This window comes from Schistocerca serialis, chromosome 10, assembly GCF_023864345.2.
Source record: "Schistocerca serialis cubense isolate TAMUIC-IGC-003099 chromosome 10, iqSchSeri2.2, whole genome shotgun sequence".
Lineage (NCBI taxonomy): Eukaryota > Metazoa > Arthropoda > Insecta > Orthoptera > Acrididae > Schistocerca > Schistocerca serialis.
This window is the reverse complement of record NC_064647.1, coordinates 45,822,496-45,836,992: the sequence shown is the minus strand read 5'-3', so window position 1 is coordinate 45,836,992 and position 14,497 is coordinate 45,822,496. Positions and strand designations below refer to the sequence as shown.

The 14,497-nt window shown below is 39.9% G+C and overlaps 1 protein-coding gene across 1 annotated transcript in view; it reads left to right on the top strand.

The window, feature by feature from the left end:
* Nucleotides 1-14,497, top strand: part of LOC126425216 (cilia- and flagella-associated protein 58-like) — a gene marked incomplete at its 5' end in the record, with an annotated part of 256,944 nt that overhangs the window by 154,551 nt on the left and 87,896 nt on the right. The window contains 2 exons of the mRNA XM_050088172.1: nt 7,576-7,684; nt 10,800-10,978. Of these exons, the coding sequence (XP_049944129.1) occupies nt 7,576-7,684; nt 10,800-10,978 (288 nt within the window). The remainder of the gene's footprint in view (nt 1-7,575; nt 7,685-10,799; nt 10,979-14,497) is intronic.

Below are 14,497 nucleotides of genomic sequence, written 5' to 3'. Positions count from 1 at the left end.
CTCCATTCGTCCCTCCATTCACGCCTGTCGCGACACCACTGGAGGCGGGCTGCACGATGTTGGGGCGTGAGCGGAAGACGGCCTAACGGTGTGCGGGACCGTAGCCCAGCTTCATGGAGACGGTTGCGAATGGTCCTCGCCGATACCCCAGGAGCAACAGTGTCCCTAATTTGCTGGGAAGTGGCGGTGCGGTCCCCTACGGCACTGCGTAGGATCCTACGGTCTTGGCGTGCATCTGTGCGTCGCTGCGGTCCGGTCCCAGGTCGACGGGCATGTGCACCTTCCGCCGACCACTGGCGACAACATCGATGTACTGTGGAGAAGAATACAGGAAGATCTGCAGCGGATAGGCACTTGGTGCAGGGAGTGGCAACTGACCCTTAACATAGACAAATGTAATGTATTGCGAATACATAGAAAGAAGGATCCTTTATTGTATGATTATATGATAGCGGAACAAACACTGGTAGCAGTTACTTCTGTAAAATATCTGGGAGTATGCGTACGGAACGATTTGAAGTGGAATGATCATATAAAACTAATTGTTGGTAAGGCGGGTACCAGGTTGAGATTCATTGGGAGAGTGCTTAGAAAATGTAGTCCATCAACAAAGGAGGTGGCTTACAAAACACTCGTTCGACCTATACTTGAGTATTGCTCATCAGTGTGGGATCCGTACCAGGTCGGGTTGACGGAGGAGATAGAGAAGATCCAAAGAAGAGCGGCGCGTTTCGTCACTGGGTTATTTGGTAACCGTGATAGCGTTACGGAGATGTTTAATAAACTCAAGTGGCAGACTCTGCAAGAGAGGCGCTCTGCATCGCGGTGTAGCTTGCTCGCCAGGTTTCGAGAGGATGCGTTTCTGGATGAGGTATCGAATATATTGCTTCCCCCTACTTATACTTCCCGAGGAGATCACGAATGTAAAATTAGAGAGATTAGAGCGCGCACGGAGGCTTTCAGACAGTCGTTCTTCCCGCGAACCATACGCGACTGGAACAGGAAAGGGAGGTAATGACAGTGGCACGTAAGGTGCCCTCCGCCATACACCGTTGGGTGGCTTGCGGAGTATCAATGTAGATGTAGATGTAGACCTCACGCCCCACGTGTTGAGCAATTCGGCGGTACGTCCACCCGGCCTCCCGCATGCCCACTATACGCCCTCGCTCAAAGTCCGTCAACTGCACATACGGTTCACGTCCACGCTGTCGCGGCATGCTACCAGTGTTAAAGACTGCGATGGAGCTCCGTATGCCACGGCAAACTGGCTGACACTGACGGCGGCGGTGCACAAATGCTGCGCAGCTAGCGCCATTCGACGGCCAACACCGCGGTTCCTGGTGTGTCCGCTGTGCCGTGCGTGTGATCATTGCTTGTACAGCCCTCTCGCAGTGTCCGGAGCAAGTATGGTGGGTCTGACACACCGGTGTCAATGTGTTCTTTTTTCCATTTCCAGGAGTGTACATTAATGACTTACCGTTCCACATTGATGAAGATGCAAAGTTAGTTCTTTTTGCTGGTGATACAAGTATAGTAATAAAATCCAAAAACCAAGAATCCAGTGATGTAATTGTAAATGACGTTTTTCACAAAATTATTAAGTGGTTCTCAGCAAACCGACACTCTTTAAATTTTGATAAAACACAGTATATACAGTTCCATACAGTAAACGGCACAACTCCAGTAATAAATATAGACTTTGAACAGAAGTCTGTAGCTAAGGTAGAATTTTCAAAATTTTTAGATGCGTCCATTGATGAGAGGTTAAACTGGAAGCAACACATTGATGGTCTGCTGAAACGTCTGAGTTCAGCTACGTATGCTATTAGGGTTATTGCAAATTTTGGTGATAAGAATCTCAGTAAATTAGCTTACTATGCCTGCTTTCATTCACTGCTTTCGTGTGGCATCATATTCTGGGGTAATTCATCATTGAGTAGAGAAGTATTCATTGCTCAAAACCGTGTAATCAGAATAATTGCTGGAGCCCACCCACGGTCATCCTGCAGACATCTATTTAAGGATCTAGGGATCCTCACAGTAACCTCACAGTATATATATTCACTTATGAAATTTGTTGTTAATAATCCAACCCAGTTCAAAAGCAATAGCAGTGTGCATAGCTATAACACCAGGAGAAAGGGTGATCTTCACTATGCAGGGTTAAATCTGACTTTGGCACAGAAAGGGGTAAATTATGCTGCCACAAAAGTCTTTGGTCACCTACCAAACAGCATCAAAACCCTGACAGATAGCCAACTAACATTTAAAAATAAATTAAAAGAATTTCTAGATGACAACTCCTTCCACTCATTGGATGAATTTTTAGATATAAATTAATGGGGAAAAAAAACTTAAACATTAGTGTCATGCAATATTTTGTGTAATGTAATATCTTGTACAGACATCTTTTATTAACCTGACACGTTCCACCTCATTGCGAAGTGTCGTATTCATGATCTATGGAACAAGTATTAATCTAATCTTATCTAATCTAATCTTCTTGTCAAGTTGTGCCATGAACTCCTCATCTCCCTAATTCTATTCAATACCTCCTCATTAGTTATGTGATCTACCCATCTAATCTTCAGCATTCTTCTGTAGCACCGCATTTTGAAAGCTTCTATTCTCTTCTTGTCCACCTTAATAGGTAAGCTATAATGTTTTCTACAGTTATTAATGAATAATGTGGTTGTAAACATAACATAACTTATGAGGCATTTGTATTTCACCAGATGAGGAACCATTATGTGGTCTGTTTTGTTTCAGAATCAAATACTAATCCAACTAACTATCATACTATTGGCAGCGAAGAAGCTGTAAGGGAGCATTCGAGTAACAACAAGCAGCGTGCTACTGATTGTGACAAAACCTATGAACCTTCGAGTAGGACAAGTTCTGATTTGGATGACAATAAGAGTACACGGAATCGGTCAAAGAATAGGTTAAAAAGCAACAGTAATGTTCAAACTATCACAAATGAACCATAAATACTGAATGTACTAGAGGAAGATTTATACTTAAGCAGTGATAGTGAAAGTGCTGTTAAAAGTTGTGCAGTTTTAGAAATGAATGAACGTGTGGGAATGAATGTAAACAATAAAACTAATATTCCACAGCAATGGAAATGTAATGCCCATAAACACAAAGTAGGTGGTGGAAGGAATATGCCAATAAAAAACTGTTCCTGCTAAAGTGTGTAGGATGAAATGCTCAGAAAAACTGCTTGAAACTGAAAGACAGATTTTTCATTCATACTGGCATCAGGAAATGTCTACAGATATGAAAAGGCAATTTGTTGGCATGTGTGTTGAACTATATAGTACAATTAGTTCAAGAAAAAGAAACTTAACCTCGAATAAGTGTAAAGAAAACACTCTATTTTACTGCAAATGGTGGACGAGTTAAGGTGTGCAAGATTATGTTTTTTAACACACGTACACTCAAATACAGCTGTAGTAAACATTTTAAAAAACGTGGAGGCAGGTGGAGTAGTAAGAAAAGATCAAAGGGATAGGCATACTCCAAGCAGAAAAACACCTGATGAAACTGTTGAACATATTAAGAGACATAGTTCTTTTTTCCCACATTATGAAAGTCACTACAGTAGGGATCAGTGTGACAGGAAATATTTAGGACCAGAGCTGAACATACAAAAAATGTATGACCTATACGTAAATGACTGTATTCAAAAGAATATTGACTCTGAGGTAAGGGGTAAAAAATGGCTTTACACAGACATCTTTAATAAACAATTCAATTTGTCATTCAATCCGCCTGAAAAAGACACTTGTGATACATGTGATATGTTTCTGATACATGTGATATGTTTCAGGCAGAGATGAAAAGTAATCTGACTCCAGAAGAAACAGAATCTGTTGGAGCTGAGCATACTGCTCATCTGAATGAATCAAAAAACAGGTACCTTCTAAAAAGTAATGACACTAACAAGGCAAGAGGAACACCAACACACAAAGTGTTAACCAGAGACATTAAGAAATGTTTGCCATCCCCACTTATATCAAATGGTATTAGTGTCTATCAAAGGAAACTTTGGGCCTTAAATTTTACCTTGTATGATGCATCAGATTCCTCGATTAACTGTGTAATGTGGGATGAGTCAAAAGGAGGGCAAGGCAGAAACGAAATTACATCAGCAATTTTGAATTGGGCTGATAGTGTCATAACTGACAGTGGCATGGAAGAAATCACACTTTGCACAGACAACTGCTGTGGACAAAATTAGAATGTGAATATTATAATGTGTTTTTTTCTGGTTATTGCATAAGTATCCACAAATTAGGACCATAACTCAAAAGTTTCTACTAAAAGGCCATACCCATGTGGAGGCTGACAGTGTTCATGTGTTAATAGAGAGGAAATGGAAAAAATTGAATACTATGAGGATTTTAACACCTTGAGACGCAAAAATTGGTAAGACACACTTCCAGCAAGTACATTGTTCATAATATGAAACTTCAAAATTTCAAAAATTTCAATTCACTGTATGCCACAAAAGACTCTGAAAGGTCTCCCCTTATTCAGGGGAAAATGGATGTGGAGAAATGGCCATTTTTAGTATCAAAGAGTGTGCAATTACAAGTGAAACATGAAAACATGGGAATTCTGTACTTCAAAACATCTTCTGATGTGACAAAAAACAGGCCGACTTCGTTAGGTTATGCAGACATGGACTTACATTTCCAGCAGATTTTAACCAACTCTCAGATGTCACAAGACCTGTTTCGCTGCAGAAATATAATGATTTAATGGCACTGTTGCCATATATCCCTTCAGTTTGTCATGCATTTTATAAGAACCTAGAATGTGCACGTAATACAAACATAACCGACTAACCGGAAGAAGACGTAGATGTGATTTAGGACCAAATGTGACATTTATGTTCATACAGCAACTTGTACCACTATGTGAGTAATGTTCTGTTCATGTAATATATTCTTACAGTGAAAGTGATGTGATTGAGTGATATTATTCATTGAATACCAAGACCAATATGCCACACAATGCAATATGTTTACGAGAGGTATACAACACCATGTCCATTATATATCTTCAAAACTGGTACAAATTAAAAAAAAAGACTATTACACATGTGAAGCAACATGATACTTAATGTTCAAAGTCTAAACTGACCAAATTTCATCACAGTGATGCTGTATTTAAGGGAGAACATGGTAAAACATCTTCAAATTGCTCTCCTGTAAAATTGACATAGTATCCTATACCTCGGACACAGATATATGTTAAAAAGTCTAGGCAACTTGATTTGAAATTATTTGCTAATTATTTAATTGCACCAGATTTATTGCTATTTTGATGTTGTTGTATAATGGTATAACACGGTTTATAATTTCTTTAATTTTTTATTTCGTTTCTTTAGTTAACCTGATCTAATTATGGCCGTCAGACCCCTCTTACACTGGACCAAGGCTCCACACATACAGTGTGTATTACATCACAATTATGTAAGAAAATAACAATTTTAGTATGACAACTAGTATTAAAATGATTTGAGTGCCTGCACTGGCGGTGTGCCTAAATTATACTGACTATGAACCGACAAAGGTAATACAGCATAACCTGTGTTACTGCAGCTGCAGTCACTAATAATGATAATAATAGTAATAATAATAATAATAATAATAATAATGACAACATAATAATAATAATAATCATAGTCACAATAATGTACGTTATTTTGAAGGCATGGTCAAGTACAGCTGCAAGAAATTTTTGAAAAATCGTGATTTGCACACACATTGTATTGTCACTTTATTCGGTCATAAATAGACATCACAATCAGATGTATGACAACCCACCCAGCATCATGTCATAAACTAACAAGTCAGTTCAACTCTATATAGAGGAGACACTGAGTTGCAAACAGACACAACAAAAATGCCGCTATACCTTTGAGCTTTCAGCCAAAAGGCCTTCTTCCAAAGTAGAAAGTGCGTGCGCGCACTCACACACACACACACACACACACACACACACACACACACACACACACAAAAGCCACTGTCTCTGGCAATTGAGGCTGTGACTCAGTGTGTACTTGCTATGTTGCGTAGCACTTGATCCATCATTTGAGTTCAACTCTAAATCTGAAGCACATATAGGTTTAGAGTTGAATTGACACATTCGTTTGTGACATGATGCTTCATAGTGGTTATAGGCTGTCATGCATCTGATTACTATGTCACAATACATTTGAAGATGATCTATTTATGACTGAAACTGGTTGTTAATAAAGCTGGCAATACAGCTGTGTGCATGTGTTGATTTTTCAGAAATGTCTGTAGTGCATTTTGGATTTCCATCTCCTTGAAGAATCTCTCATAAGACTTTTCCATTTACTGAATTGAAGTCATGCAGAGTTCTCTGGTTTTTGAAATCTATAAATGCCAGACGAGTAGTTAGGCTGGAATCTCTGGAATTTTGTATTAGTTGATTAACAGCCAAAACATCAATATATGAGTGTTCATTTCTAAAACCAATTGCTCGTTTGTTTTGCAGATAATTTTTATCATGTTCAGTATTCTTCAGTATAATTTATATGTAGTGTTAAGGACACTTATACCTTTGTAAGTGATTGTATCATTGCTGTTGCCTGCTATGTTGCCTGTTATTGCCCACAGCCCACAAAAGGGTTAACCTTTTGTGGGCTGTGGGCGATAAGGTTCCCACTAAATGTATTTCTTTAAGGGAATATGTGGTCACACTTTTGTACACTCCTGACATCTAGTGGCAGTCTGCTGCACCAGCTGCAGTTTCTGTTTGTTGTGAAATATAGCCTTCAGGACTGTGGAAAGTATATATCCCACCAAACAATGGTGTTTTAATGGTTCTTGGGAAGTATGATTATCACTGAAGTAGTTTCCGGAATGAGCTTGGGAAGTATACTTATCACAAAATTAATGTGTCATTTGTGGTCCTTGGGAAGCATACTTTCCACCAACTTAGGGGTATCTCAAAGCCTTTGGGCATATGTCTTACCTTCTCTGTCTATGCCTGACATCTTGTGGTAGTTCACTCCAAGTGTATGAAAACCACTACAGCAATCAGTTTCTGTTTGTTGTGGGATCAGCTGTTGTCGGAACACATTGCTTCACTTCTGAAATATACATTATTGTGACCTGTAACAGCTCATACCTTTATTGCTTGATAATGATTCCAGTATTGTGGTCAGTAAATCTTAATGTCAGTAACAAATAAATTTTAAATAAAGTAGAAGAAAACATAAAATAAAAAGAGAAAACACTGTTGATTATTTTTGTATGTGTAATGGTAACACATAACAACTCGCAAAAGGGAAGTAGGAAATCCATTTACCACTATAGTTTTAATACTTCACAATGGAGCTGTGGTAATATACGTACCACCATATTTTTTTATCCTTAAGCGAAAAATAAAATTATCAAAAAATAAATATAGTCAACTGATCACAGTTCTAATAGGATAACAAAAAATTATCTTTGCTGAGTTGCTACAAAAAAATGCACCTGTGAAAGGGTGAAAGATTAGATATTACTTTATATTCTTGTATTGCAGGATGAAATCAGTGAACTCAAGCAGAAGCTGGAGGTAATGACACGTGAGGTGGAACAGCTCAAGGAATGTGTGTCATCTGCAGAAGCTCAATTGCGAAAGGAACAGTCAGGTATCTCGTGGCCATTGTGTTCAAAAGTAAGTTAGATAGTTAGTTACATGTTTCACAAATCATATACACAGCACTTTATCAAAAAGACAGTTACGGACTGTCTATACATGATGTGTTTGTGAGCATGCCTACATGCTGGCCATTTAAAGATTAAATTACTAGGTAACGCTCTAACTTAAATTTAGCAACAATGAACATATTAGCCTTTATGGTTATGGAAATATGAGTGAAAATCAGTTTGTGTTCTACAGTAGTATGGGTACCAGAGAAACCTTATTTCCAGTGAATATTTTTATGCAAAAATACTTAGCTATGAATCAGGATATAGTTCATTGATTATGGATAGGCTTTTGACAAAGAGTGACTTGACAAATTGATGAACCTATTGAAAGAAAGTGAAACTGCAGAATATTCAGATAATTGAAAACTTATACTTGCAACAGATGTTATCAGCTGTTACAGAGAATTATCAGAAGACATTAAGATAATGTAAGGAATAAGATAAGGTTGTGTGCTTTCCCCACTCCTATTTAACACTTATTAGGAAGCAATCTTTAGGGAAGGTATATCAGATATAGAAAGAGATATGAAAGATATGAATATAACAGAGGGAAACATTCCATGTGGGAAAAATATATCTAAAAACAAAGATGATGTAACTTACCAAATGAAAACGTTGGTGTGTTGATAGACACACAAACAAACACAAACACACACAAAATTCAAGCTTTTGCAACCCACGGTTGCTTCATCAGGAAAGAGGGATGGAGAGGGAAAGACGAAAGGATGTGGGTTTTAAGGGAGAGGGTAAGGAGTCATTCCAATCCCTGGAGCGGAAAGACTCACCTTAGGGGGAGAAAAGGACAGGTATACACTCGCACACACACACATATCCATCCGCACATATACAGACACAAGCAGACATTTGTAAAGGCTTGTGTCTGTATATGTGCGGATGAATGTGTGTGTGTGTGTGTGTGTGTGTGTGTGTGTGTGTGTGTGTGGGGGCGCGCGCGCGAGTGTATACCTGTCCTTTTTTCCCCCTAAGGTAAGTCTTTCCGCTCCAGGGACTGGAATTACTCCTTACCCTCTCCCTTAAAACCCACATCCTTTCGTCTTTCCCTCTCCTTCCGTCTTTCCTGATGAAGCAACTGTGGGTTGCGAAAGCTTGAATTTTGTGTGTGTGTTTGTGTGACTATCAACATACCAACGTTTTCATTTGGTAAGTTACATCATCTTTGTTTTTAAATAGATATAAAAGTCAATTTAAAAGCTATTATTAATACGTGCTATGCTGAAGACACACTAGTATTGGCAGAACACAGCTACAGACACTGTTTAAGAAGTTATTAAGGTCAACAACAATTTTGGTCTCATAATGAATTTTAGCAAAACCAAATCATGATTATTAGCAAAACTGCAAAGCTCTCATCTGGTATTACTATCAGTACCAAACCCACTGGAAGGATATCAAAATGTAACCATCTCAGTACTAGGATCAATAATAAACTTGATCAGATCCTGGAAATCGGTAGCAGAACTGAACAAGTTAGACCAGCCTTTTTAAGGATGAGATGTTTGTTACCGACAATAATTTAAACTTGCAACTAAAATTCCAAACGAGTCCCTTATTCTTTATTGGAAGGCATAATTGAAGAAGATTGAAGTATTAGAGATGTGAATGTTGTAATGAGTGTTAAAAATGCCCTGGACACAAAGACTTACTGGTGAAAACATTCTAAAGTAAATCAGTAATGAGAAGGCAATGGAAAACCCAATCAAAACCCGAAAACTTGAATATTTTGGCCATATCGTGGGAGGAGAGAAATGCAATATTCTAAGACTGATAATGGAAAGAACAGTTGTAGGGAACAGATCGGTAGTGAGAAGATGAACATTTTGGCTACAGAGTGTGAGAGTGTGGTTTGGATGCACTTCTTCAGCTGGTTAGATTGACAAAATCAGAAACAAGATTAGTCACTATGATGCCTGACCTCCAAGGAGATATGACACCTTAAGAAGAAGGTGTTAGAAAGTTCTGGCAGAATATAAATAATTTAAAAGGTAACAACTCGTTGAATAGTAGAAGTGTGGAGTCATCCACAGCCACATAAACAAGACTGAAAGCTGGCTAGCTTTTGGATAAATTCGTAAAAAAATTTTGTGGAATAGAAAAATTTACCCAGAAGATATGATTTTAGGCTATATTTCAATTTAGATGTACTATTAGCCAGTCATTTTATGTTACTTTGCAAATTTTCAAAGCTTATGTGGCTGCATGTTGAACTCGTGTTGAGCCACTGACAGCTTCAACAATGAATAATAAAGGTCAAGTGTTTTCTTGATGTTCTAGCTGTTGCCCTCATCATTTTTCTCCGGTTGTGGTGGGTTACTTATGACAAGTTTCCTTACATATTGTGAGGGAGTGGTTAAAGTGCCTATCTCCTTGAATAAGCACCTACAAGATTATTGTTGGCAAATAAGATATACTATTCTCCTTGCTAACTTCTGGGCTTTCGATCAGTGATGATGAGGACAACACAACATCCAGTCTACAAGTGGAGGAAATCTCGAACCAGGCCCGCTGCACGGTAGACAAACACGTTGCACTCAACTGAGCAGGTGGACAAAATCTGGGGATTACTTGAAGAGCAAAAGCAGCTGAACCTAATTTTTCAGACAGTTCAGTAATATGTTTCATCCATTGTCTTTGTCAATATGCACAGCCAAAAATCTACTGATTCCAGTACATGTGTTACATCAATTATTGGTCTCTCTCTCTCCATTTGTTGTACAGAACTGAATATACCCCCTGCCGCCCCAAAATTAACGTATATTTGATTTTCAGAAAACTGGTCATTTGAGAAACATAGTAAAGCACTTGTTCTGTTTCCTTCTCTGTAACACAGTTAATACTATACTTGTTTCTTCTGTAAAAAGTACCAACTGTGCCTGATGTTTATTCAGTGAAAGGTGGAAAGAATAGTAGTGGGCCCAAAATCAAGCACTGTGGTACTTCCATTGTGATTCTGAGACACTCCTTTCAACATTGTTGGAATTATACAGCACAACTTACGAATTCTTTTTGTTAAGTATAATTCAAACCTTTTTGTAGCATTGCTGAAAGTCCAGAAGGAACGGGAGGCGCTTAGGGCAGAGCTACAGCAGACACGGGAGACACTGTCAGCGAGTCGGCAGGAGGTGGCGGCTCTGAACCAGGAGGTACGCCGCCTGCAGCAGACCATCCACGAGGGTGAGATGGAGCGCCGCCGCCTGCAGAAGGACATGGACAAGGTACGGCCACAGATGACCGAACAATATCGTTAGGCTATATCTACTCCTACATTTACACCTGTTTGACATAAGCCACAGTACGATGTGTTCTCTTGGCTGTTCCAGTGTTCTCGGCAGTGAGGATACGTAAACAGAGTCCTTAATGTATCCCCAAAGGAAAAAGTCACAGGGGACAGTGCCCCACCATCTTCATCACTGTGTCCAATCCAGCAATGTTTCTTTATTGAGAATGTTGACACGATACAATGTATCCGATGAACAATTTTACACGATTGACACAACACTGCATTTGAAAATAATGGAGTGTCGAAATCCTTAAGGTGTTTTTGGAAATAATAAAAGTGTGGTCGAGACATAAGAAAAATTATGAAAGTGCATCCAAACGATTGCTTCATCTCACAGCATTTTCACGCAAATTTCACTGCTTTTTTATTTACAGACACATCCTGTGTCTTTAAATTCCTAAGGAAATTAATTCCTCTACAAAGGAAGTGGCTTACAAAACATTTGTTCAACTGATGTTTGATTATTGCACATCAGTTTCAGATCCTGTCAGGTTAGATTAATGAAGGAGGCAAAGAACATCCAAAGAAGAGTAGCAATGTTTGCCACAGGATCATTTAGCAAGTGCGAGAGCATTAGGGAGGTTGAGATGGATAACAAACTTAAGTGGCAGATGTTTCAAAAGGGGCACGGTGCAGCACGGGGAGACTTGCTGTCAGCTATTCTGACACTGTGTGTTCCACGGGGAATCAAACGGCTCATTACTTCCTTCCACATGCACCTTACAAAATGATTATGACAGAAAATGCAGATAAATTAGAGCTTACTTTGAGGCTTCCTGAGCATTACTCGCAAAGGGGAAATATTAGTGATATCACATGTATCCTCCATCATACAGTGTAAGGTGGCTTGCAGAGTGCAGCTGAAGTTGCAGAAATAAACAGTAATGAAGTTTTCAGCTTTTGCAACAATATTTCTGGACACAATGCTAAGTAAGAGATTGTGTTACTATGATAAATGCATAGCTCATTGAAAATGAATAATGATATGCTGTGATGCTGAACTATCTCATAATATGTACAGCTACATATAAAAACAAAGATGAGGAGACTTACCGAACAAAAGCGCTGGCAGGTCGATAGACACACAAACAAACACAAACATACACACAAAATTCAAGCTTTCGCAACAAACTGTTGCCTCATCAGGAAAGAGGGAAGGAGAGGGGAAGACGAAAGGAAGTGGGTTTTAAAGGAGAGGGTAAGGAGTCATTCCAATCCCGGGAGCGGAAAGACAGGTATACACTCGCACACACGCACATATCCATCCACACATACAGACACATATTTAAATATGTCTGCTTGTGTCTGTATGTGTGGATGGATATGTGCGTGTGTGCGAGTGTATACCTGTCCTTTTTTCCCCCTAAGGTAAGTCTTTCCACTCCCGGGATTGGAATGACTCCTTACCCTCTCCTTTAAAACCCACTTCCTTTCGTCTTCCCCTCTCCTTCCCTCTTTCCTGATGAGGCAACAGTTTGTTGCGAAAGCTTGAATTTTGTGTGTATGTTTGTGTTTGTTTGTGTGTCTATCGACCTGCCAGCGCTTTTGTTCGGTAAGTCTCCTCATCTTTGTTTTTATATATAATTTTTCCCACGTGGAATGTTTCCTTCCATTATATGTACAGCTACAGCTACGTATGCACTCAGCGAGTCACTCTGTGGTGCGTGATGGTCTTTTGTACGATCGTCTGTCACTCCCATCGTGCTCCACTCAGGAATGGAGTGTGAGAAAAATTACCCTCTGTGTGGATCTCTCTTATCTATGTCTTTTGAATAATACACTTGATGTACAATGGAGGAAGTGGAAGTGTTTTACAAATCCATAATCTTTCACATACGTGTATCAGGTAAAAGGATATCATCTTCCTTTTTGAAATTCCCATCTGAGATATTTTAGTATCGTCATAACACCCACTAATGATTGAATTTTCTTTCCTTTACCTCGAACCAATGAATCGTGATTTTTAGTGTGGCATCTGCTTTCCCTGCAACTGTTTTTGCGTAGTAGATCAACTTTAGCTTACTGTGACTAGTTACACCTAGATATTTTGTGAATTTTACTGTTTCCATTTATGAAATGATTACATGGCATTATTGGGTGGGGGACCCTTTCTGTGGCTCTGTGGATGCCTGGTGCAAGTTTTTTTACACACATCAAAAAAAGTTTTGCATCACCCCGGTTCCTTGAATTCGTGAAGATAGGCGTTGGCTGTGGGTATTGTATCACAGACACAATCCCTTTGACGGTACAGAGATGTCACTAAACCCACCCAAAGATGAAACAACCTTGCACAAGCAGCACCTATTAGACAGAGAGGGTCCGACAGCCCGTCAGTTCCAGTCATTCCACCAGGAAGGAGGTACATGGTTCGTGTTGTCTGTAGTTCGATCGTGCCTAGACGGTCAGTACCACAGTTTGATTGCATCCACAATGTTACCTTTTGCCAAGTAAGGGCTCTCAACAAGGGAAGTGTCCAGGCATTTCAGAGTGAACCAAAGTGATGTTGTTCAGCTGTGGAGGAGATACGGAGAGACAATGACATGCCTCGCTCAGGCTGCCTGAGTGCTACTACTGCATTGAATGACCTCTACCTATGGATTATAGCTCAGAGGAACCCTGACAGCAATGCCACCATGTTGAATAATGCTTTTTGTGCAGCCACAGGTTGTCGTGTTATGACTCAAACTGTGCGCAATAGTCTGTGTGACGCATAACTTCACTCCTGACATCCACAGCGAGGTCAATCTTTGTAACCACGACACCGTGAACAACATGCCGAATGGACCACTCAGGATTGGCATCACATTCTATTCACCATCAGTGTTGCATATTCCTTCAACCAAACAATTGTTGGAGAAGTGTTTGGAGGCAACCTGGTCATGCTGAATGCCTTGGACACATTGTCCAGCGAGTGCAGCAAGGTGGAGGTTTCCTACTGTTTTGGGGTGGCATTATGTGGGGCCGACATATGCCACTAGTGGTCATGGAAGGCAACATAACAGCTGTACAATACATGAATGCCATCCTGCAACCATATTGGCAGCATATTGGTGAGGCATTCATCTTCGTGGATGACAGTTCACGCCCCCATCATGCACAACTTGTGAATGACTTCCTTCACGATAACAGCATCACTCGACTAGAGTCCTCCAGACATGAATCGTATCGAACATCCCTGGGATAGATTGAACAGGGCTGTTTATGGGTGATGTGACCCACCAACTACTCTGAGGGATCTATGCTGAATCGCTGTTGAGGAGTGGGACAATCTGGACCAACAGTGCCTTGATGAGCATGTGGATAGTATGCCACGATGAATAAGGGCATGCATCAGTGCAAGAGGACGTGCTACTGGGTGTTAGAGGCACTGGTGTGTACAGCAATCTGGACCACTACCTCTGAAGGTCTCACTGTATGGTAGTACAGCATGCAATGTGTGGTTTTCGTGTGCAAT